The sequence below is a fragment of the Procambarus clarkii genome, chromosome 39, assembly GCF_040958095.1.
Source record: "Procambarus clarkii isolate CNS0578487 chromosome 39, FALCON_Pclarkii_2.0, whole genome shotgun sequence".
Lineage (NCBI taxonomy): Eukaryota > Metazoa > Arthropoda > Malacostraca > Decapoda > Cambaridae > Procambarus > Procambarus clarkii.
The window spans coordinates 3,015,181-3,042,954 of record NC_091188.1 but is presented as its reverse complement, the minus strand read 5'-3'; the positions used below and the strand labels follow the sequence as shown (position 1 = coordinate 3,042,954).

Below are 27,774 nucleotides of genomic sequence, written 5' to 3'. Positions count from 1 at the left end.
TACAATGCCTAAAGCCACTATTACGCAAAGCGTTTCGGGCATGAAAAACTTAAATGATTAAAGCTTAATACTAATTGAGTATAAAGAATAAAATGTGTTGAGAACAAATAAAAATAGAGATAAAAAAAAGGGGGGAACATGGCTGAAAAAGCAGCACAAATACAATTAGGTCGACAAACAGCGTTGTTTAAAAAAAACAGACATGGGTTGACAATAGAGGGGTAAGGTAGGTTACAGGGAATTTATTAGGTAGTGCTTCGTTTTTATCTTAACTGGTTGAGAGAGGTACAGTCTTTAACATGGTTGGGAAGGTCATTCCACATTCTGGTACATAATATCTGATCTTAGAAAGAATGCCACCAGTTTTTGATACTTTTTTTTATATATTTAGAATGTGTCCCTGGAAATTCAGCTTGTGGTCAATGAGAACGCCAAGGAGAACATCACAACTATCACATCAACAACACTATAACATGCAGCAAATTGAAGAAAAAAGGGACTAGGAATCAAAATCCACCATAGTCATTGAAAGCAGCACAAGTGGGAGCTACAACAACAACAAAACACACACACAAATAAACCCTAAGAATAGTCAAACGAACCTTTGACTTTAAGGAAACGTATATATTTATATATACGTATATATATGAGGTTAATGAACTGAACAAATCTCTGATGGGCCCACATTTGGACTACTGTATCAAAGCATAGATACCTTATGTTCAGAAGGGCGTATATCTTGATTTAGAGGGTATCTTGTGTGTGTGTGTGTGCATACGTGGATGGTATGTTGCGTGTCAGCTAAATTGCGTGAACACGAATATACAGGGTTTCGTGTGCGTGGAGGCTGTGTGCATGGAGGCTGCGTATATATATATGTGTGTGCGTGGGGTTGGGTGGGAGGTGATTGCATGTGCGTGGAGGGTTTCGTGTGCTTTTGATTAGTTGACACTCCGTTAAAAATGCAACTATTTTGCCTTTACCAACGTTCAAATCTTTACTAAAACCCCCACAATTTTGACGCATTGGTGGGTTCCGTTTAAAATGCGATGTATTAGGTAAGAGGACATGGGAGTGTTTCTTATATATTGAGGGAGGAGGAAGGCAGGGTTCGTGTGCGTTTAGGATAGCATGCACGTGGAAGGTTACGTGTGTGCATGGAGGGTACATAGCCGTGTGCGTGGAGGGTTATATGGAGCGTGCGTGGAAGGTTGTGCGCCACCCTGTAGCGCCGGCCAGTGCTGGAACCCCACATACCGGACGTGACGTCACGGCTCATGGCGGCTGTTATTCAGCAGGAGTGAGACAAACAAGGCCGTGTGACCCAATATTTACAGCATCACACGCCCGAAAATGGTGGTTCTAACGCTTAAGAACTTGCAACAGCAGACCTTCACCGTAGAAATCGAATTGTCCGCTACGGTAAGCTGCGTGAGCGTGCACAACACACCCAAGCTTGAGGGGGGCCAAGTTTTGGAGTGCTGAGTTACTGTTGTAGGATGGTGAGGCAGCAGAGAGAGGCGTGAGGAGGCGGCCGCCAGGGGCGCTGCCGCACTCTCGGGAAGGTCTCCTGGGGTGTGGGGGTGACACCTGACACTCACTCCTCCCCCAGGGGCCACAGGCAGGCCTGACACCCGGCTCCTGCCTCAATATATGGTGGTGGGGAGGGGTGGCCAGGCCGGGCCAGCGGTCATTTATCGGGGAAGCTCTTCACTTATCATAGGCTCACTCTGGTCTCCAGTATGTTCATTTTGTGAGGAAAAGATCATTTTGTTACTTAGCTTACACAAGGGTTGGATGTTAGTTCACGTAGCAGTTAACTTGTCCTACACGGTAGCATATGCTAAGGGTTGAGAGACTACCGGGGTGGCTGTGAATGGAGACAGGTCACATCATACCCCTAGAGTATTTACCACTGGATTTTAAGACCTGTCTAACCCTGCCCAACCTAACCAAACAGTACAGTATACTGTTTTGACAACTGGAATTTGAGCTTTTGTCGAAGTGCCCGTGTACGATTTGAGCATACCTCGTTGGCTACCACATGGCTGGTACTGTACAGGATTATACCCTCGTGATTTTGTGCTGTATATTAAGCCTAGTCTGTAGCTAAGTATGGTGGTCTTGCTAAGTTTGTGTTTCCTATGGCAGTCTTTATTTAAACCATCTCCCAGTCATATGTAAGCTGTTTTATATTTATCTTTTCAAATAAAAAGTATTGTCTATAATTGTGTATTGTGCAGTCCTCACTGGTTCAGTATAAGTCTGTTCATTCTGGGGCTGGGTTTTGAACTCTACTCCATTCGAATTCTGTAAGTAATATGAAGTGTACTTATTATAGCAAGATACAAATTTTTCCTATTTTTAGTAAAGTACTGTGATGGGATTGAATCGTACATTCTATTGTCTCGGTTATCAGAGCATAACAAAAAGTAAACTTGCAGTTCTTTCTTAGGAATAATTTAATAATTCTAAATAATAGATCCCAACTTAAGAAGTGTGAATGTGTGATATATACTCATGGTGTAAAGTGCTCTTTGGATACAGTAGGCTGTACTCTGGGTACTACTCAAAATTGTATCCTACACTTAAAAGTCCTTAGATTAGTTCTGTAATGATTAAACTATTTCCCAATTTTTGTTTTGCTTTGAAGAAATTAAACTGTCTAGCCTAAATCTTGTCATAAAATTAAATCCTGAGAAATCCTTGCATCTTTACTGATAAGGTACTATTTACCTATTAGTGTTTATTGGGAAATGAGGTCTGGCTCACTATGCTTTGTAATAGTACTACATTTTGTGAGTTTGTTGTTAGACTATTGTATGTAATTTTATGCTAAATCTAGTTAATACATACAGTATTTGGGTTTGGAAGTACAGGTGGTGCCTCTTATGGCTATAAAGTATTTGGCACTATTGATGTTTCCACAATTATTTCTGTGTGACCAGTATTGCAGCATAATCAAGGTGCATTTCAAACAATGTCTCAATAATTCTTGGACTGCAGAATGGGCAATATTGTATTGTTACCACCTGGCAGCTATCAAAGGGCAGCCAGATAATACAGTGCTACCTCTACCATAAGTTGACTGCTTTGAAGGTCAGATAAACTGATGGGGAAAAAATCCCATTCTCTGTTATGAATATAAAAAATTAAGTTATAAAGATTCTATTAGCCTAAGTGTGGCTAATAAAATACTGTACTACCTGTAATACAAAAATTAATACTGCTGTACTGATGTGTACATTAGTGGTGGTATTTATTAATAATAAGAAAATATTATAATGGTTTATAATATCAGACCACCAACTGATGGTCTGGGAATTTTTTTTCTTTATGTAACTATTTTCTGTTATATATACCGTAATGGCATCAAATAGTTTGCTTTATTAACTATCATTTCTTATTTGGTGATCCGCGGGATTTAAAATTATGAATTTAGTGATCTATGAGCTCTGAAAGGTTGGCACCTGCTGGTCTAAAGATTTTTTGTCCGTATTAATTGCTAAATTAATGCTATTCACTTCGATTATTGTTACAGATGCATGAATTATTTTATAAAGAAATGTATTTTATACATCTGTATTGTACATTCCTTAATTTTCAGCTATACTCAATACTGTACCTGTAATTACCAAGATTTTATATGCCATTACTACATAATAGGATAAACGTTATTACAGTGTGTATAAATAGTCATTAACTAGAAATTTTTGGAGCATTTTGCGTTATTACATCAAAAATATTTATAAAAATATCAAGTACAAGAATTTTATTTTCTTCACCTTTATTTAGTTAGTTTCCCTGAATATTATAATGTAAAAAAAAAAGGGCAACTATAAAAATTTTAGGAACCCTATATAAATTTAATATAAAATTGTGTGTATATATATATCCAAGAAAGGATATGAAATTTGTAATTTTTGTTTTTGCCATACTGTATTTTGTAGTTCATATTCAAAGAAGAAACATGAAATTTTAATTCAAATATTTTAAGATTTGTGCAGATGGCTATGTTCATTTGACAAACACGGCACACTGAAAGGATAAATTTTTTTTGTAATTTACCTGTACACACACACCAGTATTCGCTTCTTTTTAAACGTGGTTAAGTTTAAAAAGTTAAGAATGGAAACTTGGTTAATTTATGAAGAGTGCATGTTACTAATGATTGATTAATAAGAAATATACAATATTTCGGCATCTGGCAGAAAGTCTTAATTTTTCACAGAAAACGTTTAGAAGACACTTCTGTTTTGACTTGCACAAATGGTTCGCATAATTTAATCTTTGATGTAGGCAGTGGAAGAGGAGGAATAATTTAAAGAATACCCTGTTTTTTTTTCTGTAAATGCAATAATTTCATTATCCTTCAGAAATGTTTAGGCGTGTCATAACATTTGTCAACCCATCCTTATGCTTGGCAAAAGGCTGGGTTGGGTTTTCTAGATTACTTATCTGTAGCTCCTCTACTGTGAGGTAAAAATTTCATCCCTTATTCAGCTATGTACAGCACAAAAGTTATTTTTCTTCCTTCCTTTATAATTCGATTTGTTTTACTTTAAGGAACTCATTTAGTGTATTGTTGGGAACCGAATTAAATATCCTAATATTCATTTTTAATAATATTTTAAAATGTAACATTACTTTTGTTACCCTCAGGTCAGAGCCTTAAAAGAGAAAGTTGAGAAAGAAAAAGGCACAGATTATCCTGCTGTTGGCCAGAAACTTATTTATGCAGGTATGTAACATTAGCCCAGTGTCATGAATGCTAGATCATTTGAAATTTATGAGTTTCCTCCATCATGTAGTTTGGAATTCTTAATTGGAATGGTTAATGGCTAGAAGCATGTATACTTTAAGTTACTAATGCTGAAGAAAAGGGAATAATGAAAAATTTGGAATAAGTAGCCAGTGACTACCCTATTTACTAAATTAGTACTGTATGTTATATCTTTTAGGTAAAATCCTACAAGATGATACGACACTCGATTCATATAACATCGACGATAAGAAATTCCTTGTGATAATGGTTACAAAACCCAAAGCGGCAGCACCACCACCTGGTCCTGCCGATCCCACAGTGATAGAGGAGCCAGATGTTGCTTCTACACAGGAATCGACAGAAACTTCACCGGTAAGGTCTTATTTCAAACATAGTACAAATGACCACATGTCTCGGTACTAAGACTGAATTAATAATTTGTTATGTACAAATGAGTGATTTGTCATCCAAAAAAATCTAGGGAGAAAATATTTTACAGTATATTTTCACTGTACAGTGAAAATATACTTTCACTAATTACTGTACAGTAATTAGTTCTACCATCAAACTATTTTCCCAGAGTACGAGTACACCTACCACAGAAGCATCATCTGAGGCAGCATCTACTTCCACAACAGCTACCACAGCTTCTTCCACTTCCACCACAACCACAACAACTAGTACTACCACCACTACCACCACTCCGCCTACAGAAGCGTCAACAACACCAGCAGCAGCACCAGCCTCGCAGACAACTTCAGGGGGGTAAGTTTATTATGTTTGCTTATTTGATAAATCCAGCAGATTTTATCTTCAATATTAGGGTGGGGCTGATGACTCTCTGCCCCCATGAAAGTGGGGAAATACTTTAATGATTTAGATCCCTGGCTCCCAACTGGTGAGTTTCAACCCTCCCCCCTCCCTTGGGTGTCTTTTGAGTATTTGAATATTGGGCACTTCCCAAAAAGGTTGGGAGCCACTGATTTAGATAATAATGTGATGGGTAATTGTTAGAAATGTAAGTGCTCTTTCTTTCAGTTCCATTTCTTTTGCCCCACACTTCCTAACCAATTAGGACTACTTCCAGTCATTTTATTATATAACCAATCATTTTGTATGGATAATGCCAATTTCTGGGCGAGCTCTGGTGGCTTCCTGAAGTTGTCTCGCCGAGATGGCTCCCAACTACTGTACTCGGTTGCATCAGCTTTGGAGTTCCTCAGCCTATCGTGGACCAGAGCCAAAACCTGGGCCCCATCAACAAAAAGGAACAGGAAGCAGGTGACACTGCCCCCTCACCAGTGAAGGCACCCAGAAAGTCGGCTAACCAAAACAGGCTGAAGGTTTGTACTCACCCCACCCCTCCCACTCGTTTGTTTCCTCAAGTGGGAAAGATACTCTCACTGTCAAAGAGCGCACACAAAGCCCCCTTTCGATGACCTAGAAAGGGAGGGAATGAATCGGGGAGCCACGAGGGTTCGCCCAGAAATCGGAGTTTCATTATATTCAACCCTAGTTTTCTGAGGGGTGCCCCTTGTTACTCTGAAGCTAACTACACCACGGAGAAGGTAGAAAACAGGAACTCATCCTAGATCAAAGAGACACTGTCAACTGATAAGAGAACAGAAAAGAAAGGAGGTGGCCTGAAGATCAAGCTGGCTTAAACAGCACATGTGCAAGCCAGAGCTGAAACAATGCATGAGACAGCTTGCGAAACGGTGCTGAGGTAGTATTGATGCTGAATACAAGCTGCGCTGCTCCACCAACACCGCATGATAAGTGGCAACAGTATTTGGTATGAGATGTCAATCAAGAAAAAGCCAAGAGAGAACCAAGAGAATTAACAAACATGTTTGGAACTTAAAAGCAGTGACAAAGAGAAAGGAAGTGGCAAAAATTGCCAAGAAACCTCATACTTCTGCCGAGAGGACAACCTGCAGGTGAGACACCACTAAAGTAGCCACTCACTCGCCGATGGTGATAGAGAAGTGCCAAAAAGTTCAGATGCGAAGAGCTGAGGTTAAACCATCAAAATGTCACCTGGCCAGTCTTCTGAAAGGGTTGAAGCCGTGCATAAATGCTCGGGTTCAGACACCAAGCAAGCAGTGCCTGAAACCAAGACTGAACTGGTCACTAAAGAGCCAGAAGGACCACTTTCCCCTGGTAGGACTCCAACCTGCCCACAACAGCTGAAGCAGGAGAAAGAGGTGCATGACCAATCCAGTCAATAGGCATCCACTGTGAGGGCCTTGCAATTGGGGAACAGCCATGTAAAGAGGAAGATGCTGGTTCCAAGACGACACAGAGAGGTTCGAATAACTCAAAAGAAAGGCTGCCCAAAACATCTGAAACACGCTCGCATTTGGGAACGACAAAAGCTAAGCCCCCAAAGAGAACAGAGGAGTGTCCACTAACCAGAAGGACTCTGGAATCTCATAACACATCCAGTAAGGGAAAGAAGACCCAAACTAAAAAAATCCAGGGGTACATCATAGAGGCAAACACCAGGTCATAGAGGAAAATGTCCGACGAAAAAACAACAAATCTCACAACAACAAAAAACTGTGAACCGCCAAATAATAACCTACAAATTGCCATCCAAAAACTTCCAATTGGCCACTAAAAAATTCCAAATTGCCCAAGAAAAACCGGCGAGTTTTTCCACTATAAAACTGATTTTCCAAAGAAAAGGCTATCAATCGGCCAATAAAAAATCACAAGAGGTTGTAATTTCGTTATAAAATTTGTACATTTCCAACTTTATTTATAGTCATCTTTAATTTTCCTTACAAATAAATCTACAAAAATATTTTATTAATTATTAATGTAACTATGAGCACAGTGCTTGGACCAAGTTTTCTATTTGGAAATATTTTAAATTTTTTTACTTATCCTGTACAGTACTTCAAATCTATACTGTATCAGTGTTGGGGGCCTAAATCAAGTTTTTTAAATGATACTATTGGGAAGATAGTCATATACTGTACTAAAATTAGAATAAATACAAATATCAAATCATGTTTTATACCTGCACTTGATATAAGAGGAGAACTGGACTGAGAAAGAAGTGCCACGATGAAAGGGTTAAAAAGGTTTTCTGCTACACTATATTTTCTTTTGTTTTAATAAAAAACTTATATCGAATAAATTTTATTGCTCATCTTATATTTTGCACTTAGTAAACTGTAAGCTTTCAGCAATTTTTGTACTAATTTAGTGAACTTGAAACCTTGCTAGTTTATGAACTGAAATTGTGTAGTACAGTAATTGTATTTTATCTTGTTTACCAAGAGGTAACTGCCTGTTTTCTGAACATTGGTAAGACCTGCTTACTGGGCTCACTGTCAGATGTTTTGGGATGGGATTGTTTGATTAGTGTAACCATTGCAAAGAAATGGTTATGTTAGTATGATTTATGAAATCTTGCTACCAGATTGGGTAATTTGGTCATCAACCATAGTTGATCCTGTTTCATGAAAGGTGGATGGTTACCATGTAATCATTTTGTTTATAGTATTCATCACAAAATTTCCCCAGGTCTGTTGGTAGTGCTGAGTCCTTGCTGGTAATGGGTGAAGAATTTAACCGTATGGTAGAAAATATAATGGAAATGGGCTACGAGAGGTCGCAGGTCAGTGCTGTTTCCATAATGCAAATTACTCGATTATATTGTATTTATGTATAATACTAGAAGCATGCCAAAATGATTTGACTGGTTTGTTACTAAAAACAAACAAATGATGCGCAGTGTCTTTGGTTTTATAATACAATACTTTTTATTCACTTGCAACACCTATTCACTTGTACTAAAGATAAGGTATCTGCAGTTTGTGTGATAAAATTTATAGATTTAATTTATAATTATTTGGTCACTGACTTGAAAACGGAGACTGTTTACTCATTGAATTATAATAATAATATATTGAGCATGTAGTACCATCAGTTAAATTAGTGCAACCTCTATTCAGCAACTTCCCAATTGCAATGCACACTTTCCAGGCTGATGTGCAGATTTGCCTAGGATGCAGGGCCAGAGTTCACAGATCTGTGGGAAGGTTGATGGACCTGGTTCATTTTCACTATTTTGGGGCTATCCTCCTATTATTAAAAAAAAAAAATCAGGGTGCTGGATCCAGAGAAATACTGGCAATGGGGGAAAGTATTTAGAAATACTAATGAGGGGGAAATTTCTTTACAATCGAGATCTTCTGGTAGTTTAAGGCTTTAACCTTATTAGCCATCAATCATTTTCCCTGCATTTTAAAAGCCCTTTACCTCCTTGCAGAAATTATTGTAAAACTAACCCAAGAAACTAATAGTAGACATTTTTTGAGTGGAAATAGTAGTGGAAGTCTATCCAAATAGTTTATAATGACCTGGCTCAACAACATACCAAGATTTGCAGTTTTAATCTGCATGCCCAATGCACAACTTGTGTGGAAACCTGTTATTTACTGTTATTAATTTTATGACCTGAAATAGTTTCCTCTAATCTACTTTTAACTTAAAAATATTGTAATGCTATATCCAGTGAAAATGCTTTAGCAATGGTTTAGCAATCAGACAATGGTTTACACACACTTGCACACACTCACAAAATGCACAGTTGGTATATGTACACTCACTACGTCTATGGATGCTACCAAAGTAATGTAAATAAAATAATTTGTGCAATTTATAGTACAGTACAAGCTCGGTAAAGCATTTCTAAAAAAAATAACAGTATGTACATTATTTCAAGTACAGTATTAATAATATTTACCATTGAAAGCTTAAGACTAGCAAAAATAGGAGAAACAAAAATAATCTGGAAATTAATATACATCAAGAGCAGGATTTTATTATAAATGTACATTTTATAAATGTAATCATATTCATACATATATATGGCATAGTGGATGGTGAACTTTGAACAAAAGGTTAACTGTTCACACATGAGCAGTTAAGGTAACCTGGTTGTAAACCGATTGGTGGATCTTGTTCCAGGAAAACCTAGTAGGTTGTGAAAGTCTGCTAACAAGTCTGAAGTCGTCATCTGTACCCACCTGGGGTAAAAAAAATAATAGTTTTCTCTTAATGCTTATTTGGCACTATTCTTACCAGCCTCTTAATTTGGAGCATGACTAAGTTTGTTTATTGAATAAATATGTTGCAAATGTATTTGAATGTTTAGGGAAAAAAATTCGTGAGGCTTAGAGAAGCTGGTTTGGGCATTTTATAATTATAGTGACAAGGTAAATTGATGGATGAATTCCATTGAATGTTTTTTATCAAAGTGGGTAATTTAGTACCATTTCCTAAGGGTAAGGTGTTGTCGGTCTCAGGTTGAACGAGCGCTTAGGGCAAGCTTCAATAACCCCTACACGGCTGTCCAGTACCTAGTTGATGGCATCCCTCCTAACTTAGATGAGCCAGCGAGCAACCCAGCAGCGGGAGGTGAAGGTGAAGAACAAGTTGCTGCTGAGGGTGATCCTGATCCTGATGGTGAGCACATCTTCCTATATTAATGTTATTTATCCAGAGCATTTGATTCAAATTTATATAATTTCTTGAATTAAATAATTTAAGTTTATTGTGTGTAGAGTGTGCATGTCTACATCAACTTGCATCTAAACTTGCATGTGCATTTTTTGTATGTATATTTACATGTGTACATTTATGTGCATGTTTATTTGTGCCTGTGTGCTTGCAGGAATAGTTTGCTCTGGGGGTACCTGGTGTGTGTGTGTGCATGTGTTATTAGACATTCCCAGGATGGAAATACTTCATGGTGTGTAAAGTGAATTTTTTTTTTTGCTCCAATATACTCATATGGATGGATTATAACCATATAGTGCATCCTCACTCTAATGAATTCCTGGCGAGTCCAAACAAATTGTGTTCAGTACACCTTGTTCAGTTGAACATATAAATGCTCATTTGGGTGAGGGTTATTCGTCCAAGCCGTCGCCAAGCATCGAGAGGCGGCAGTGCTATCATCATCCATGATTTACCTAATCAAAAGTGTAAACTATTATACAATGCTTAAAACTTTTAATCAAACTTAAATTTGACAAAATAATTTACAAATTCTTGTAAAATATCAATATTTAAAATATATACAAAGAACCAGCCAAAAGTGATTAGTTTTCTTCCACCACATTAATGTTCACCATTATGTAAATAAATTTTAGTTTAAGGTGAAATATTAATAAAATATGTAAAACTAGCAGAAATACTAAAGTACAACAAACTATTATTCAAGTATTAGTGTCTATCAATATTAACTCAAAATTATACACAAATTAAAGATATAAAAATATACTGACTTGCATGCCAATAGTCAGTACACATGTTTAACCACCATTGCTGGCTGGTTAGCTTTGTCAGAAATGTTATTGTCAATTATTGCATTATCTGCACTAATTTGCCTTTTTTTTTTTTATTGACAAGATGTCTTACCAGAGCAAACATAATACTGAAGATTGTAATATAGTTGGAATAAATTTCCATTTGAGTGAAATTTGATGACAAATGTGTAACATCAGCTGACTGGCATCATAGATGCTACAAGTGTGGTGAGGGAGGGAGGATGGTGGTGGATACCTCCCTCCCTGTGAAAATCATTGCAGCAGGATGGGGATCAAACCATCATTCTTGGTCACTCCAGATGCCTGCCTTAACCCATTCGATCACAACATGCTATAAGTAATTTAATTTGGGATCCACTAGGAGTCTTGAGGTACTGGGCTGGTAGCCAGTCCAAATTTTCATAAATTTCCTGTATACACACTGTTGTAGGTAATGGAGTTCTCCAAGAAGAATTCCTTTCAAATATACTAGGAAATCACAATAACTGGTTCAATTCTTGTCCTGCTCCATTGATTTTTGCAAAGATACTTGACGCTATTGTGACTTCCTGGTGTACCTCCCTCGTAAGTACAGCGAGAAAATTCTACCATTTCGCTTGTTTGGGTTCAGTAATGATCGTATATATATATAATTTTGAGAGCACATTGTTTGCAAATGGTTGCTGTAACATACTCCATAGTCAAAATCAAGATTGCATAATATATTAATTTGTTGTGAATATTTATATTGAGGTTAATGTAAAGTAGTTTGTGTAACTCCTGGTCATTATGTAATGTTTGCAGCCACTAATAATTGTCATATTGTTATGACTCTGATGGGGAATTGTTTACCAATGATTGCTGCTCTATCATATGGCATGTTCAAAATAATAAATACGTAATAAATTGTGTTTGTGATTTTTGTTGTTTAATACTGTATAGACATAAAGAAAGATGTTTTATGCTGTATTTGTACTTAAATGTTCTTTTGGGGTATTTGTGAAGATAATTCATTACACTACTCTCCTAGTACGGTAAGTCACAAACCTTTATATGCATTATAGTGGATGTAGGCCCATTGATTTTTTTCTGCAGGGTTGAGGGGTTGCCTGGGAACTTGATGGGTTGAACAAAATTACTTAGGGAACGAATTGGCCTTACACCATATAGTTTGTTCAAGTGAGGACACACTGTATTTACATCATTAATATAAAACCCAGTCGATAATAACAGCAATAGACCAAGTGATCAATAAATGATGATAACTTCTCTTTAAGGGTTAATTCATGGGTACTAGTGCTATAGGGTTAAACACTCCAAATGCAATGCGGGTTTGGTGTCATCTGCCAGTTAAGTCATTTTTTAAAGTGATTTCTTTGCTGCTGGAATTTATTATAATTGCATAAAACCAGCATTGAATGTATTGAAATGACAATTTCTGGGTGAGCCCGGTGGCTCCTCGAAGCTACCATCTTCCGTGTAGGTACCATCTACCAAGTGCCATCAGTCACGGAGTTCTCTGGCCTACTGGGAACCCCAGAACCAGAACCTGGTCCCCCTCACGGCGCATGGAGCCGTGACATTTGTATATTTTTCATTTATGCCACCACTGAGGAAGACATCCAGAAAGTGAGACAAACCACAACTGGCTCCTCCGAGACCTGCAGACTCAAAAACGGTTATAGAATTCCCCAAAGTATGTAAAAAAAAAAAGATTGAAAATTTTATAAACTAGTGCCCATTCACCCCATTCTTTCCCCTCGTTTGGGAGGAGGAGGGGCAGGCCACAACTCACGGGATGCTTCACTGTCAGTTTGACGAATGATGCAAGAAACCTGACTCCCTGGGAAAGGGAGTCTGGGCTCGCCCAAAAATTTGCATTTCAGTACATTCAATGCTGGTTTTCTGGGGAGCTTCTTGTGGCTCCCTGAAGCTAGCTACCCACAGAAAAGGAATAAAGGAGAACTTAAAAGTAAAGAGGAAGCACTGCAGGTATCAGAACGAAGGTGAGACAGTTGGCTTAGGAAGTTGACCAAAGATCCCTAGGGGTGCCGTGGCTCTGGTACAATGACCAGCTACTGGGCCGCCAGAATCCTGTAGACCATCAAAACCCCTGTTCCCCAAGAGCAGCCCAGAACATATTGGTGAGGAACAAAAACAGCAGAAAGAACAGCATATATCCAGACGTCGTGGGCATGAGGGTAGACCTCGGACTGACTAGACCTAATGACACTGCGGATGACCTGTGAAAGATTAGCCCTGGAACAGGGGGACAAGGAAACAAGATCAACCCGCAATGCATCCACTGACGCAGAAGTGGTGGCACTAAGGTAGCGATGGACACTATCACCTGACACACATGATGTAACCCCTGGCCGAACCAACTAGGCATCAACTCTAACGGACCCCTCCAGAAACCTACCGACTCATTCTTCGCCGGAAAAGAGGAACCAACTGAAGAGTCTCCCAGAACCGAAGGAACAAAAACTCCAGCACCGAAGACGAGCATGAAGCTAACCAACTTTGCAACCTGAAGCCAGAGAAACCAAGAAGAGATACTTGAGAAAACAATCTCAGACTGAAGGGGGCACAGGAAACCAAGCGGAAGACAGAAGACGAAGCACCTGATCCATAGACCAATCTAGTTTAAGTGGCGCAAGAGCATACTGAAGGTGAAACAATGCATGAGACTGCAAATTGGAGCTAGGGAATTACTGACCCTGAACTCAAGCTGCAGCGGCTCTGCCAAATAATGAATTGGGTCCAAGTAGATTTTGTATTATTAGTCCATCGAAGGGTGATGAAACAATGTTTATAGTTGGCCAAGGCAAGACATATGTTTTTATAATTTATAAATCATATTAGGATGTGCTGTACTTTTCAAATGTGATTGTTATAAATGTGCAAACAAAAATTTTTATATAAATTTTATGCATGAATGCAACATGCATTATTGTAGGTTAACCCAAATCTTTGTTAAATTATGCTATTCAAATTATCAAGATATCATGTATGCACTACATTTATATAATTGTCTTGAGGTATATGCATCAAGTAAAACTTAAGCTTTATATATATTGGGAACCTACTACCATGTGGCAATGAACAGTTTACTATGCATTACTGCAATAAGTTAACTAAACAAAGCTGCTGAAAGAACATTAGAAAATTCACTTTTGTGATTGGAGTAGTAGACAGTTGGAACAAGTTAAGTGAGAAGGTGGAGGAGACCAAAACCGTCAGTAGTTTCAAAGCGTTATAAGACAATGAGTGAGAAAGATGGGATACTATGAACATAGCTTTCATCCTGTAACTACACATACATACCCTTTTACATTAAAATTATGACTATTTCTTGAATATTCTCATCGTTGCTTTTTTTTTTATTGAGAATTGTAAGTAGTACCATAAAAAGGTCATGGATAGAGGTGACATGGCAAAGTTTGATGTTACAGTATTGATATGGTTGTGTCATGTTGATAGACCATGGATTATGATAGACTGGTGAAGAATGCACTAGAGAATGAGTGAGATAACTGGGATTGAGTGTGAATAACAGCGTGTGTGTGAACATAAGAAGGTGCCAGTAGTTGCAAGGAGGGAGTAAACATTTTGTTTGCAATATACGTCAACTTTTCTGAACTGGTGTGGGCCTGTGGGGGACAGTTTTTTGGAGGTGGTGGTGGTGCTGGTTCCTCTTGATTCTCTGCATTGAACATGTTGCAGTAAAAATGGATGGGTATATTTTTGTAATATCTTTAGCTTGACTTTCCCACTCTGTACGGCTTCATTATCTTTGGCCTGATTTTTCCCCACAAAATGAAAGTATGAAATGGGGTGATGCAGTAATGATGATATATACTCCAGATGAACTTTTATGGATTCTTGATAAGATTATAGTTGTGTGTTCTGCTCAGTAGGTTAAGAAATTTCCCAGTAGGAATGTCATTACAATTAATGGTGATGCAGTTATTAGGAACAAACTAAAGGTTTTTGGAAATGAATACAGTATACTGTATATCATGTTTGGTGATGCATCATGCTGATAATTGAATCTTTATAATTTACCTTTTGACTTCCTCAGAGGATCCTCTTAACTTCCTTCGATCACAACCACAGTTTGAGCAAATGCGGCAGATGATTAGGTGAGCACTTTTGCAATTGCTTTTGTTCCTTATGTATAACTTTTATATGGAGTAGTGTTTTAATGATTGAGTGAAGAATATGTCTCATACTTTTAGTGCTGTTCCATAAAAGAATGACATAAGTTTGTTAAGAAACTAAATTTTCTTTGGGCTAGGCATAGATATTCATTCTGTAAAACAAATTATTCAACTTGATTTCCCAGGTCAAATCCGTCACTTCTGGATGCATTTATTCAACAAATTGGTCAAACGAATCCCCAGTTACTGCACGTTATCCAGGAAAACCAAGAGGCGTTTGTTCGAATGCTGAATGAAGGTGGCAGCTCAGGAGGTATACTCAAGATCTTGTATTAGTTTCCATTCATTTTTATTTATACTTACAGTAATTGATAACAATAAGGAAACAGGTTTAGATAGGCATAGATGTCAATAACGAATCAGTAGCAGATAGGGACATATTGCCCGCTTAATCATTCTAAACACTTGGTTTACGGATCTTCGACCAAAATGTTCAGAGAAATTCAATGTAACAGCTTTAAAGATGCTTTTCAGAATGCTTTTAAAGCTTTCCAGTATGAGCAGTTAATCAAAAACATTTTGAGTGTTTAGCTTCATGCTGAGGGGAGCTGCAGTAAGGTGGATGTGAAGAGTGAAAGTGCCTGAAAGAGATGTGGCTAGGTGCAGATTGATTAGATATTTATTTTTTGTTTTCAAACTAAGATTTTGGCAGTGTAGTTAGCCATATCGTGTTGAAAGAATTCAGTAGGCGCAGTTTGGATGCAAAATGGAGAGGAAAGACCTGGCAAGTTATTTTGCAATATAATGTATGTGATATTGAAAGATGCCTACTTTTTATTTTATAACTCTTTGCAGACTGCAGACATATTACTGCAGACAGTAATATGTCCTACCAATTTTGCTTTGGGGATGGTGAATGTATTAATATTCTCGGGTATTTCACATGTCTGCTGCTATCTGAACATTTTGATGTCTACAACAAACAGTGACATGTGGGGCAGCCATGTCATTCAATTAGAAAAACTTGTATATTTGTTTACATGGCTCAAAATTGAAATAATACATGGTGAAATTGTCATGGCAGTGCCTCAGCAGGTTGTCAATGTACTAGAATAGTTTTTGTTTTACTTTTTGCATATACTGTACCTCAAAATGTGTCCACTTTGATAGTTAACATTTATTTGGTAAGTATTTATGAAAAATGTCTGCAAATGTGGTAATTTAAATGTCCTACGTACACACAAAATTAAAAATTATAATTATTAAAGCTATGGGAGGAAGGGGAGTGTAGTCTAGAAATATTATTACCTTCCAGCAGAAATTTTGCATAATCAACAGCTATTTTCTTTGGCTTCTATCTCCTGAGGCCAAAGCGATCAATGGTTGTTGAAGATGACGGGCTATAATGATAGTCAGTGTGGCATTGTGTAAAATTGTTGAGAGGAAAATCATGAATACTTTTCTGAGTTCTGTAGACATTCGTGCAAATTAATGCAGACATTCAACAAATTTATTATGGAGTAATTTGGAGTAGAGAAATCTGAAGATAATTTGTTACTATTAATAATAATGCTAGGAAAAGTTGTTAAAATGATAAAGAGTTGACAACGTGGCAGTTTTCCATTGCCAGATCCATATTTTTGTTATTACTCAAATTTGTTTTAATTAAATTCACTTATATATTTATACATACAGTATTTATCATCTGAAATGGCATCACATTTCATTTTATTAATCAGTGATATTCCTGATTATCCAAAATTATTGATCCCAGACCCTCCTGTATATCCCACTACTGGCTGCTCCTGAATATATCTAACTTTATTCTGTACCTGAATAACATAATCATAATTTATTCGATTGTTATTGTGGTTACCATACTTAGTGTCTTGCCATTTTTTACTGCTAATGCTAAAACTTAAATTTGTATAGCTAATCACAGGAAAAAGTACATTTTAATGTGAAAATTAACTTGAATTTGCTTATGGACATTGTGAATCATATTTATTCAGAGTATTTTTTTTTTATTAAACACACAATCTGTTACATTGGACATTAACCCCTGCACTGCGCACCTGTTTTATTTGACAACTTCATAGTGCATTTGTTAATGAATTGTTAACATTACTGTATTTGCTGGCGCACTAGACGCATCTTTATTATTTTACAAGGATATTTTGTGGAAAAAAAAATAATTTTAGTATGTTTCATGATACATTTATTGAAAGATATTTTAAAGTGGGGTTTGTACCATAACTCTTACCTCCTGTAAGATTAGCTGTGGTGTAGTTGTTTATATTTTGGGCAAGAGAATTGCTATACAGAATGTGAAACTTGTATTTCTGGGTGTGATGTCTCGTTGCCGCATCAGGCCACCAGGGTGGCGCACCATCGCAGAGCTCTGGTGGTGTTGTCATTCATGCATTTCAATTGGCTGACAGGCGGATGAAAGTTGAACATTCCTTTCAAATTTCTAGGAACATTTTTCATTTAGATAATGAATAAATGTCTTAAAGGTAACCCAGTTGTTAAATAATGTGTGAGATTTCAGGCGTGGGTTATGTATACTGGGTAAGATGTGAGCTTTCTTCATAACTGCCAACGTATCATAAGTTTGTGATAACAGACTGTGATAACTTGGCTCACTTTCAATATTTTATTATTAGCAATGATTTTTGTGCCTAGCGAACTTACCCAGTAATCTCGTCCGGCTCCCTAGCCTATGCCCCTTGGTCTCCCATCCGTAATATGGCTGCATTAGATGCAGGGCAATTGTTTTATACGTTTAAATATTAAATAGTGCCTCTTATACGCCGGCAAATACTGTAACTGAAAAATTTTAAAAACAAAAAATTTAAGAGTACTGTATTGCCAAGTTCAACCATTTTCATTTCAAATCATAGCAAAAAAATATTTAAAAACATTAAATACAGTATTGCCGAGTGGAGAAAATTTTTTCACCACCCATAGAGTGCCTTAAGGAGCTATGCTCAGTGCTGTGGTTAAACATATTGTAATCCTTCTGATGGGTTAAAATTTTCATTGAGTCGGGTTCCGTTCAAACAAGATATTACAGAAAAAATCGGTCCATGGAGTGAATCAGTTTTCTTAAATTAAATCCTCAAAGGGTTCAAATTCACTGCAGTACTGTATCTTTGGAATTTATGGTGTTAGTATTCAATGGTTGAAGCTCTTGGATGGTTCATTAGGTTTACTTTTTGGAATTTCTGTTTCAGGTGTGAGCACAGGAGGTAGTGGTAACCAGGGTAGTGGAGGTGGCAGCAGCGGCGGCGGTGGTAGTGGTGGTGTTAGTGGCCGTGCTGTTCCTGGTCAGAATGCCATCCTTGTTTCCCCTCAAGATAGAGATGCTATTGAAAGGGTAAGTCGGGGAAAAAAAAGTTAATTTTACTAAATATAAAGGTGCATTTTTCTCAACTTCTTTCACATTTTATTTATTGAATAATTGTTAATTATAGAATGAAAGGAAGAATTATAGAAATTTGTCAAACCATTTTTGGAAGTGCAAGAATTACATCATGAAACTGGAGAGAAACTAGAATGGCAGTGTTGAGGCAATGTGATTGAATTAAACTCTTGTCCGTGTCTTCCCCAGACATTTGGTTCAATTGGTAGTGTGTGTGTGTCTGAGGAGTCCATGGATGTAAGTTCTATCTCATCAGGTTGCCAAAACATTTTCTCGTACATATGTCACTGTGATTTACAAATTGGTAAGATGAGATGCCAGAATTTGGTAAACAGCATTTTGCCTCTTGACACATTTGGTGTTTGCAATTTGAAGTGAAGGCAACACTTGTTATTTATTATTTATTTCATCATTATTATTATTATTACCTCTCCATTTTTTAGTTGCATGGGGTGGGTTGGCATCTGCTTGCAAGAAATTTAGTAACAAAAAATGAGGGTTAAAGATATTAACTCATAAACCATTCTAATTGCTTGAGAGCGGTTGGCCCAAATACTCTTAATTGCCTTGATTTAAGGTGCCCATTTTTTTTATAGACCCCCTACTCATTCTTGGGGGATGTCATTTGACACCTCAGTTGATCATTTGGCATATTTGTAAAAATTCCAGTCCATTAATATCCTTCTTGGGCCTTAGTAAATAAGATGCAAACCCTGTTTGACGCATCATCTGTGGGTCTCCATCTGGCTCCATTCAGACTGTTTCTTCTTTAGTTCATTGTCTCAACTGGCTTGGGTTCCCTAGTGTCCCTGTCTCTTTGCAGCCGGACTCGACAGATTGGTCTTCTGCATTCTCGGGGATTGGCTCTCCACGTGGTTCAGGTGCAAGGAGTGTCCAATGTCCTTGCCAATGATATGTCCCAGTTCCTTTCCGTTTCCACAGAGGGGACATTTGATGCCGCATTCTACATGTGGCTTTGTCAAGTAATTCGGGCACCCGGATGTGGACCTCTTTACATTGGCATGGTTTTTGTGTCTTTCTTTGTATGCGGCACTGTTCCCTGACTGCGAGACTTGCACAGTGGCTAAAAGAACGCCTTTGATGCCTTTCAGCTGGACTGGTTGTGGTTGGGGTTCCTCTACCTCTTTCCCCAAGTCTGGCTGTTGCTCTAGGTCCTGTCCAGGTTGGAGTCCTATTGGGGTAGGGTTCTCCTTCTGGCACTGGTGGGGCCAGTCTAGTCTTAGTTTCAGGCGCTGCTTGTTCGGTGTCCGAACCTGTTGTGTGGTACATTCCGAAAAGGAATGTACCACACAACATTCCTTTTGCCTTAAGTCAACAGTTTAATATAAATTTAAAGTAACATAATAATTTCAGGTAATATCCAGCACAAATTATGAAACATAAAAACATGCTGTAACACTGCATAACTAGCTCCTACTAATTCTCCCTCCCTCCCTCCCTCTTGGTCAGTATCCGAACCTGGTAGTTTTTCCGTGGCTTCACCACTTTTAGAGGGTCAGCCAAGTGACGTACCAGTTCTTTGCTGGTTCAACCCTCTCCTCCATGCTACACATCTACTATTTATGATGTAGGTTTATCATCATTTTATATGGCGATAAGGTGGTTGAGTTGATGGTGTCCCACCTGCAGGCTTCCGCAAAGTGGCAATTTGAGGTTTCATGATGCTTTTTTTTCCAATTGTGTTTTTTTTGTCAGTTTTTGAGCTGGTGGTGCTTTCTTTCCTGGCTCGTTCTTGGTTGGTATCTTATGCCGAATACTGTCACCTCATGTTGTGCAGCGCTGGTCAAGCTGCTGCAGTTTGCGTTCAGTGTCGATATTTTCTCAGCCCCGTTTCGCAGGCTGTCTCACACCTTGTTTCACCTCCGGCCTGCTCATGCGCCTCCTGTGCCTGCTTGGTCTTTGGACAGTGTTCTTTTTATTTCTTTCTTCTCCTTGGTCTTTGGACAGTGTTCTTTCATTTCTTTCTTCTTGGTCTTTGGACAGTGTTCTTTCATTTCTTTCTTCTTGGTCTTTGGACAGTGTTCTTTCATTTCTTTCTTCTCCTTGGTTCACGGTGGCCCCTTCAGTCCTGGATTGCTTGTTCTAGGCTATGTTCTTGGTTTCCTTTGCCTTCCAGATGTAGGGTTGGGGAGCTTCTTACTCTACTCCGGCAGTGAGGGCAGTGAGGTTCTTTGGCACATGTGGGTGGTTTGTTTGCAACCAGCCTCTTTTCTGGCGAAGAACGAGTCGCTTGGCTTCCACAGGGGTCCTTTGATGCTTGGTTGGTTTGGCCGGGGTGCATCATCTGTTGTGTCCATTGGTGACTTTCTGCTGCTACCTTCATACCACTGATTCTGCCTCGGTGGATGCTTTGAGGGTCAATCTAGTTACCTTGGTCCCCTGTTTAAGTCCCAGGTAAGTGCCCTGAGTTTCCTTCTCTGTAGCTTCAGGGAGCCACATGAAGCTTTCCCCAGAAAACCAGGGTTAAATGTAATGACAGCAAATTTTGGGTGAGCCCTGGTGACTCTCTACACCCTCCCTCTCTCTCCCTCTAACTCGTCATTCTTTTCTTTCTCTCATCTGCCATTGAACTGAGGGCTGTGTCACCAGCTGACTGTGAGCTACCTTCCCCCCTTCCCCCATATGAGTGGTGGAAGTTGGCTGAATGAGCTGGCACTTGTTTTGAAACTTGTTGTTTGTTTACACTGTTGGGGAGTTGTTCTGGTGGTTCATGACGGTATGGTCTCTTTAGCCAGCTGTGGTTTTTGTCTCGTTGACTTTCTGGGTACCTTCCCCAGTGGTGGTATAAATAAATATATAAATGCCACTGCTCCCTGTGCCTCGGTTGGGGGGGGGGGGGCAGGTTCTGGCTCTTGGTCTCCGGTAGGCCAAATAGAATTCTGCAGCTGATGCAACCCAGTAGATGGTACACTTCCAGTGAGATTCAGGGAGCCAATAGGGCTTGTCCAGAAATTGGCCTTTCATTACATTCAATGCTAGCTTTCTATATGTAAATATTTTATATTTCTTGTTCACAATTTTCAGTGCTATAATTAACCTATAAACTGCTCCTATTGCCCTTGAGCATTGAGGCATCATTGTGCTAATTGCCTGTGGGAGATTAGATGTGCATCGTAATACTCAAAAGTCCTGAAGATTCTAACCTAACCATTCTCTAAACCAGATGGCTTGATCTCGGGTATCCTGGGCACTTGAATTCTGACCTTGCAAAGGTGTAATTTGAGGCCCTGGTTCTGAAGTTAATGACTTTCATGGTGGTAAACAAGACTTGAGGGTTGTTTGCAGTCTTTGGTGCCAGTACATGCCACTTAAACCATCACCACCACCATACTGTCTTATTCACTTGCACCTCCCATCCTCCTTTTCTCTAATCTAAGCACATTTTATTCAATGTTCTCTTTACAAATCCTGTAATCATTGCACCTCCTGTACTCTTTTTCACCATATTATCATCATGAAATATGTATTCCCAGAGATACCTCTCTTGATCGGTTACAAGTAAAGCATGTTGTATGTAGTTGCCTTATATATATTATTATTATTATTATTATTATTATTATTATTATTATTATTATTATTATTATTATTTTTTCACAGCTCAAGGCACTGGGAAACTTTCCAGAGGATGTTGTTATTCAAGCTTATTTTGCCTGCGAGAAGAACGAAAATTTAGCTGCCGAATTTCTCTTCAGTCAGACCTGGGATTAGATTTTAATTATAACAAATTTAAAATTAATTTAGAATATGAAGTATCTCGTTAAGTGCACGACTTGAGCTGTGGGCTGATTTACCAGTGGCTTGTTATTTCCAAATTTTTATGGAAGGTTGAATTATGTATACTGAATAACTTTAAAATATTTCAGTTGATGAATGTTAGGAGAACTTATGTTTAGTGTAGGCTTGGGCCCTGCACTAATTGTTATGTGGTTGTATGCTTCAAAAACCCGTGCTGCCACTCTATTGTGTACATAATGTGTGTGATAGCTTTCATGTGGATTCATCTTACTTCTGTTGAAAATTGTAAGATGATTTGGTTTCTTGTTTACTATCCTTTGCTACTGAAATGGTACTTGCTCTCGCTGTTAATGCATGGGCAAAAGGATATGGAAAAGATTATCCAGGAGGAACTACAGGTATTCCATCCAAATAAATCTTTTCTTCATAATCTATGATTCTTTTGAATTTAAACTTAAGAAATCCCTATTTTTTGTTATGCCATTATTAATAGGAAAAATGTGCAAGTTTTTGTGTTGTATTTTGAGGTGTTCCATACTATTGGCTACTATTACTAGGTTTTTAAATTATGTTTATTTCAAGAGAATGAATGAAAGTAAACACACATGATATATTGCAGTCATCATTTAATTGGTATTCCTTTATGGGATTGTGCATTTTACTATTTGAAGTGCATAATTACTTCCCATATTTGAATGAAAATGAAGCATCAGGCTTCTCTGAGAGAAATAAAGTTATGAAGATTTAAGTGCTCAATGTTCATATTTTACTTACAAAACTAATATTTGTATGAAGCTTATTAAAGCTGAATTTTGTAAATTGGAAATTCAGTAAGGTTTCTAAAATTGGCTAGTACATTAGCAGTTTATTTTCAATGTAAAATATTGGTTGGTTGTTTTGATATGAAATACTAAATTATGAAATGGCATTCTTGTCTTGTCCGAAGCTTTTACAGCACATTAGCAGCACACTTATGAGTGAAGTTTGTATTATGTTCATTATTTAGTTGTCTTTAGAGATAGTTCCTTTCTCTGCTCCTTCCAACATCTGCCCCTTCATGCATGGAATGTTGCTTGAGGCATGCAGTGCAGCATTACTCTTTTTGAGAACCTCCCTAAGACTGACAATATAAAAGTACTGTTAATTCATTATGAGCGCCTACTGGATTATGAGTGGATAGGGAATTTTTTCTTCAGCTTTTTGCGAGGAAAGTGTGTTAGATTGAGGTTAAATCTTATTAAATAGCTTCGTTCCTGTTGTGCAGGAAAAAATCTTGTAAGCATGCAAAAAAATGGAGCAGCTAGTTGATACCGCAGCTGGCTAATAGTGACTTGTGAGCCTCACAACTTACTTATATAATGAATTTTGGCCTTGAAAATTTGTTTCCTCTCCAGTTCTGCCTGAGCTTCTGGTGGTCACTCATTACCTCAGCTGCTCATGAGTTTTGCCATTGGTGTGCTAATAGCCAGAGTCACTGAAGACACCCAGTTAGAATAAGTTGCCACTTGTGCTTTCCCTTGGCCTTACTTCAGTAGGGAAGCATTTTGTAAAAATATTTGTTAATATTTCTTGTGAAGAGGAACATGACCAGCAGGTTAAGTGTTGTTTTTCTATCCTGATTGCTACACGAAGTGAAAAAAAATATTCCGTTTCGTACGTGTGGATATGTATGGCATATTGTTACATAGTTTGCGATTTTATTATATTTATAGTACTGTATGTACATATCTTTTGTCAGTAATATCTGTTTTGAAAGTTAAGATAAATGCCACAACAACCATGTACAGTAATTCGTTTTGTGAGATACATTTTGTTGAAATTTGGTTATTTTTAATACGTGCACATCGTAGGGTCTTTGAGACACGGACCCCACACTGGAGGGGTTGCCCATGGGTCGCCCATGGATTGCTGGAGCATCTCCAGCAATCCTATAGCTACAAGCTGAGCATCTCTAATAATCATATAGCTACAAGCTGAGCATCTCCAGCAATCCTATAGCTACCAGCTGAGCATGTCTAATAATCCTATAGCTACCAGCACTTCCACATATCATGAAGGTTTGCGGTTATCGTCTAATCACAATTTAGTTTTTCATGCCAGTGTTTGAATCAATGTCTGGACATTACCAGACAGGATAGCGGCAGAGGAGCCAGTTAAAAAACACTTCTTTCAGTTGTACCAGAAACATTTTTTTGTTCCTGTTAGTGGAACAGAAAATGGTGTCTATTGCACCTATATTGCGTGTAAACATGCAATATGCACCATTTTCATTGTATGCCTATATACGGTACTTTTTCCCTCAAGGGTGCTGCCTTGACGCGGGCACACTCGTTCTCCGCCCCCCGGATGTGTGTAGATGGCTTCTGCTCTCATATCCTGCTTGCTGTGAGAGTACAAGCAAAATATATTCCCATGCTTAGCTGCCTGTGCCTTTCTGTGCATGGACACCCATATATTTCCATAATATATGGGTGTCCCAAGTTTCCTTAATTTGTACTTCATTTGGCCTCATTTTCCCCTTGTTGGGGGACACAGGATGTTTATACTTCACTGTACATCATCATGGGTAACCAGATCGACATTTTGTCTTACCTCTGAAAGTTCTATTCCGCTGCGGTGAACCTTTGTTGTTGTTTTAGATGAGGCTACTCAGAACGAAATGTCCATGGAGCACGGGCTATAGTGAGCCTATAACGTTTCTGCCTCTGTGGATGCTCTGTGGGTCGATCCAGGTATATCAGTCGAAATGCTGAGACAGAAGACCTTTTCTTTTGCCTCAGAGTTAAAAATATGCATCACTTGAGTTATCAACGGATCTTGTACATCTGAATGTTGACTGCACCACGGGGGGGGGGGGGGGGGGGTAGAAATAGCCTAAGCTACTCTATTCCTTTGAGATGCATTTCTTTGTTATCTCAATAAACATACTTGAACTTGACTGCACCACAGTTTACATGGTGCACAAGAACAATCAGCGGGAAGTAATCATCAAATGGAAATATAGTCAAAATAATAATGAATGTATATTTTATCTTTGAACTATCATCAGTTCTTTGACAAATTATTGATTTTATTTTACATTTAGAGTATCATTATACATATAATTTAATGGATGATGTAACAGGTAATATAATGATTAAGTATATACAAGTCCATATTTGTCTACTAGTGACATTTCTAAAATGTGTTCATACACAGTTGAATTTGAGTTGAATAATCAAGTCACGAGATCAGTTGAGAGGGACACAAAAATATATTTAAACAAAAGTTGAAAAAAAAACTTTCCCTGGAAAAGCTGCATAATAAATGGTTATGATAGCGGGTTAGACAGCGGGTAGATGTTAGTAGCCATAAGAGGGAGCATAGCTGGGATGTTTGGCGGTGCCCTGGAAGCTCACGGTAGCATGATATCCGCTACCGTCGGCCCAGTAATCAACCCTCTGGACGCGACCGTCAGGTAAGTTGACCCAGTAGGAGCCCTTGGCGTTGCCATTGTTGCCGCTCTCTTGCTGGCCGAAGTTGGTGGCTCCAGAGTTGATCCCGTAGTTGAAATCGTAGGGCAGAGGCGCCTGTGGACACATCAAAGTAAGATTTTTAATGCCATCTTCACACAATAATTTATTATATATAATTATGATATTATGTTAAAGTTAGAAAATCGTGAAACATGATAACGTACATAAGATGCTTGCTGGTATCCACCTGGGAGAGCCACACCAGCGGCCACCAGCATGCACATCAACACCATCTGTGGGAACACAAGACATTAACAGTTGTAGGTTGTGTATTGTTATGTGCACTAATAAATAACTAAAGTCTTTTTTAAAAATCTGTGATTTAATTGATATTTTGTATATTAGATGACTATCATTACAACTTAAAAAGAAATGTACTAACGTGATATATCAATAAGAAAATCAATTAGGCCAATGAGGTGACTCGAATAAGCGATCAGGGTACTCCCAGCCATGTACCTTACCCCTGTACCACGACACGGTAAAAGTTATACAACCTGAGAGTCCACTGACTAGAGGCCACTACTGAAGCCAGTATAAGTTTTACATGTTCTCTGCTGAAGGTAAAGGAGGGGGCCTCCAATCGTCCTGTGGAACCCCAGGTTGTATAACGTATACCATGTCGTGGTACAGGGGTAAGGTGCGCGTCTGAGAGGACAAAGATCGCTGATTCGAGTCACCTTAATGAGAATATCGTTAACCTCATTTTTCATGCTTATATTTCAACAGTTCAGTCAGTAGTTTGTAATTAAATAGGCAAAAATCGCCCACAAATACTCTTCAGACTTAAATCTTTTATATCGACTGGGCTTTGTAAACTTGTGAAAGGTAATCAAATATATTCGAGTTTAGTTAAATGGTAATACATAGATATTTAGCTCTCGATCACTAGAACTAGCGGCACACTAATAGACGAAATAATTTAGGTCGGAAACAAAGCCGGTCAGAAATGTTGACATTTTATCGAGATCATCAATATGCCGGTTTTAAGAAATTCTTGCAGCATTGCAAAACTGGTTCTTGACCTTGAAGTTAGATTGAGTTTCAAATGCTTGGTGAAGTTATTATGCACACTTTTTGCCATCAGAAACTTGTCATATCTGAAGGAAAGAAAGGAGCAAGTTCTTCGTGTTTGGACTGAATAATACATACAGAAGTAAACATGTTTGGTAGTGTGGTGATGGGGTGGTGAGCAGACACTGACTCCTCTGGTTTCCAGCCTGACTTTATACCTCCAGCCGGACCTCGAGTCACCAGTCTCACCATCCCCCCGCCACACTCACCCAAGGTCGCCCATGACTTGGTAAATTTCCTCCGAGAGAGTAGTCGGAGGCGCAAGTCATACAGTTATGTGTGAATGTCTTGTTAGCTGCAGTTCACTGAATTGTAGACTTAAGAGTAATAATTTGTGCTAGTCTACTAAACAAAATTAGATATAATAATAATAATAATAATAATAATAATAATAATAATAATAGTAATAATAATAATAATAATAACAATAATAATAATAATAATAATAATTTATTTGCAAGAAGGTACAATGGGTTGATCAGGTTACATAAGATTGGTATTTTTACGTTTATGCAACACCACTAACACACACAGCGTTTCGGGCAGGTCCTTAATCTAACATATCAAGTCGGATGAAAGAGTACATTGTTGCAAGGTTTTTATATCAACAAATAACTAAGTTGACAGGTGATTATACTGGTAAGAATATATGCCTTATATACTAATATTGGGGGCGTGAGTAGTAGAAGATACAGTGGGAGTTTGAAACATAAGGTAGGAAACTATGAGGATGAAATTAGGTACTTTT

The 27,774-nt window shown here is 38.2% G+C and overlaps 2 protein-coding genes across 6 annotated transcripts; one reads left to right on the top strand and one right to left on the bottom strand.

Moving 5' to 3' along the window:
• Nucleotides 1-1,245: 1,245 nt before the first annotated feature.
• Rad23 (UV excision repair protein Rad23) lies at nt 1,246-24,036 on the top strand. Of its 5 annotated transcripts, none has more exons than XM_045745955.2 (10): nt 1,247-1,422; nt 4,663-4,741; nt 4,962-5,137; nt 5,346-5,530; nt 8,303-8,396; nt 10,090-10,249; nt 15,179-15,239; nt 15,443-15,570; nt 18,494-18,636; nt 22,300-24,036. In XM_045745955.2, the coding sequence occupies exons 1-10, from the start codon at nt 1,354-1,356 to the stop codon at nt 22,408-22,410; spliced, it is 1,206 nt and encodes a 401-aa protein (XP_045601911.1). In that variant the 5' UTR covers nt 1,247-1,353; the 3' UTR covers nt 22,411-24,036. The 5 variants fall into 5 exon arrangements, with proteins under 5 accessions (XP_045601912.1, XP_045601911.1, XP_069194398.1 ...); XM_069338296.1 differs by lacking the exon at nt 1,247-1,422 and adding an exon at nt 1,590-1,740; XM_069338298.1 differs by lacking the exon at nt 1,247-1,422 and adding an exon at nt 1,722-1,753.
• Nucleotides 24,037-25,778: 1,742 nt separating this feature from the next.
• On the bottom strand, nt 25,779-27,295 carry LOC123760502 (cuticle protein 10.9-like). The gene is made up of 3 exons (XM_069337938.1): nt 27,236-27,295; nt 26,117-26,185; nt 25,779-26,006 (listed from the first exon to the last, which is right to left on the bottom strand). Exons 1-3 carry the CDS (start codon nt 27,293-27,295, stop codon nt 25,779-25,781), a joined length of 357 nt encoding a protein of 118 aa, XP_069194039.1.
• Nucleotides 27,296-27,774: the final 479 nt, after the last annotated feature.

What these genes read in the sequence shown, in the direction of transcription:
- Rad23 (XM_069338296.1), top strand. Translation starts at nt 1,654, where the DNA reads ATGGTGGTGGGGAGGGGTGGCCAGGCCGGGCCAGCGGTCATTTATCGG. An exon ending in TAGGCTCACTCTGGTCTCCA is followed by an intron (nt 1,741 to 4,662) that starts GTATGTTCATTT and finishes TGTTACCCTCAG; the next exon opens with GTCAGAGCCTTAAAAGAGAA. An exon ending in TCGCAGACAACTTCAGGGGG is followed by an intron (nt 5,531 to 8,302) that starts GTAAGTTTATTA and finishes AAATTTCCCCAG; the next exon opens with GTCTGTTGGTAGTGCTGAGT.
- LOC123760502 (XM_069337938.1), bottom strand. Translation starts at nt 27,295, where the DNA reads ATGACTTGCGCCTCCGACTACTCTCTCGGAGGAAATTTACCAAGTCAT. An exon ending in CAAGTCATGGGCGACCTTGG is followed by an intron (nt 26,186 to 27,235) that starts GTGAGTGTGGCG and finishes GTGTTCCCACAG; the next exon opens with ATGGTGTTGATGTGCATGCT. An exon ending in GATACCAGCAAGCATCTTAT is followed by an intron (nt 26,007 to 26,116) that starts GTACGTTATCAT and finishes ATGTGTCCACAG; the next exon opens with GCGCCTCTGCCCTACGATTT.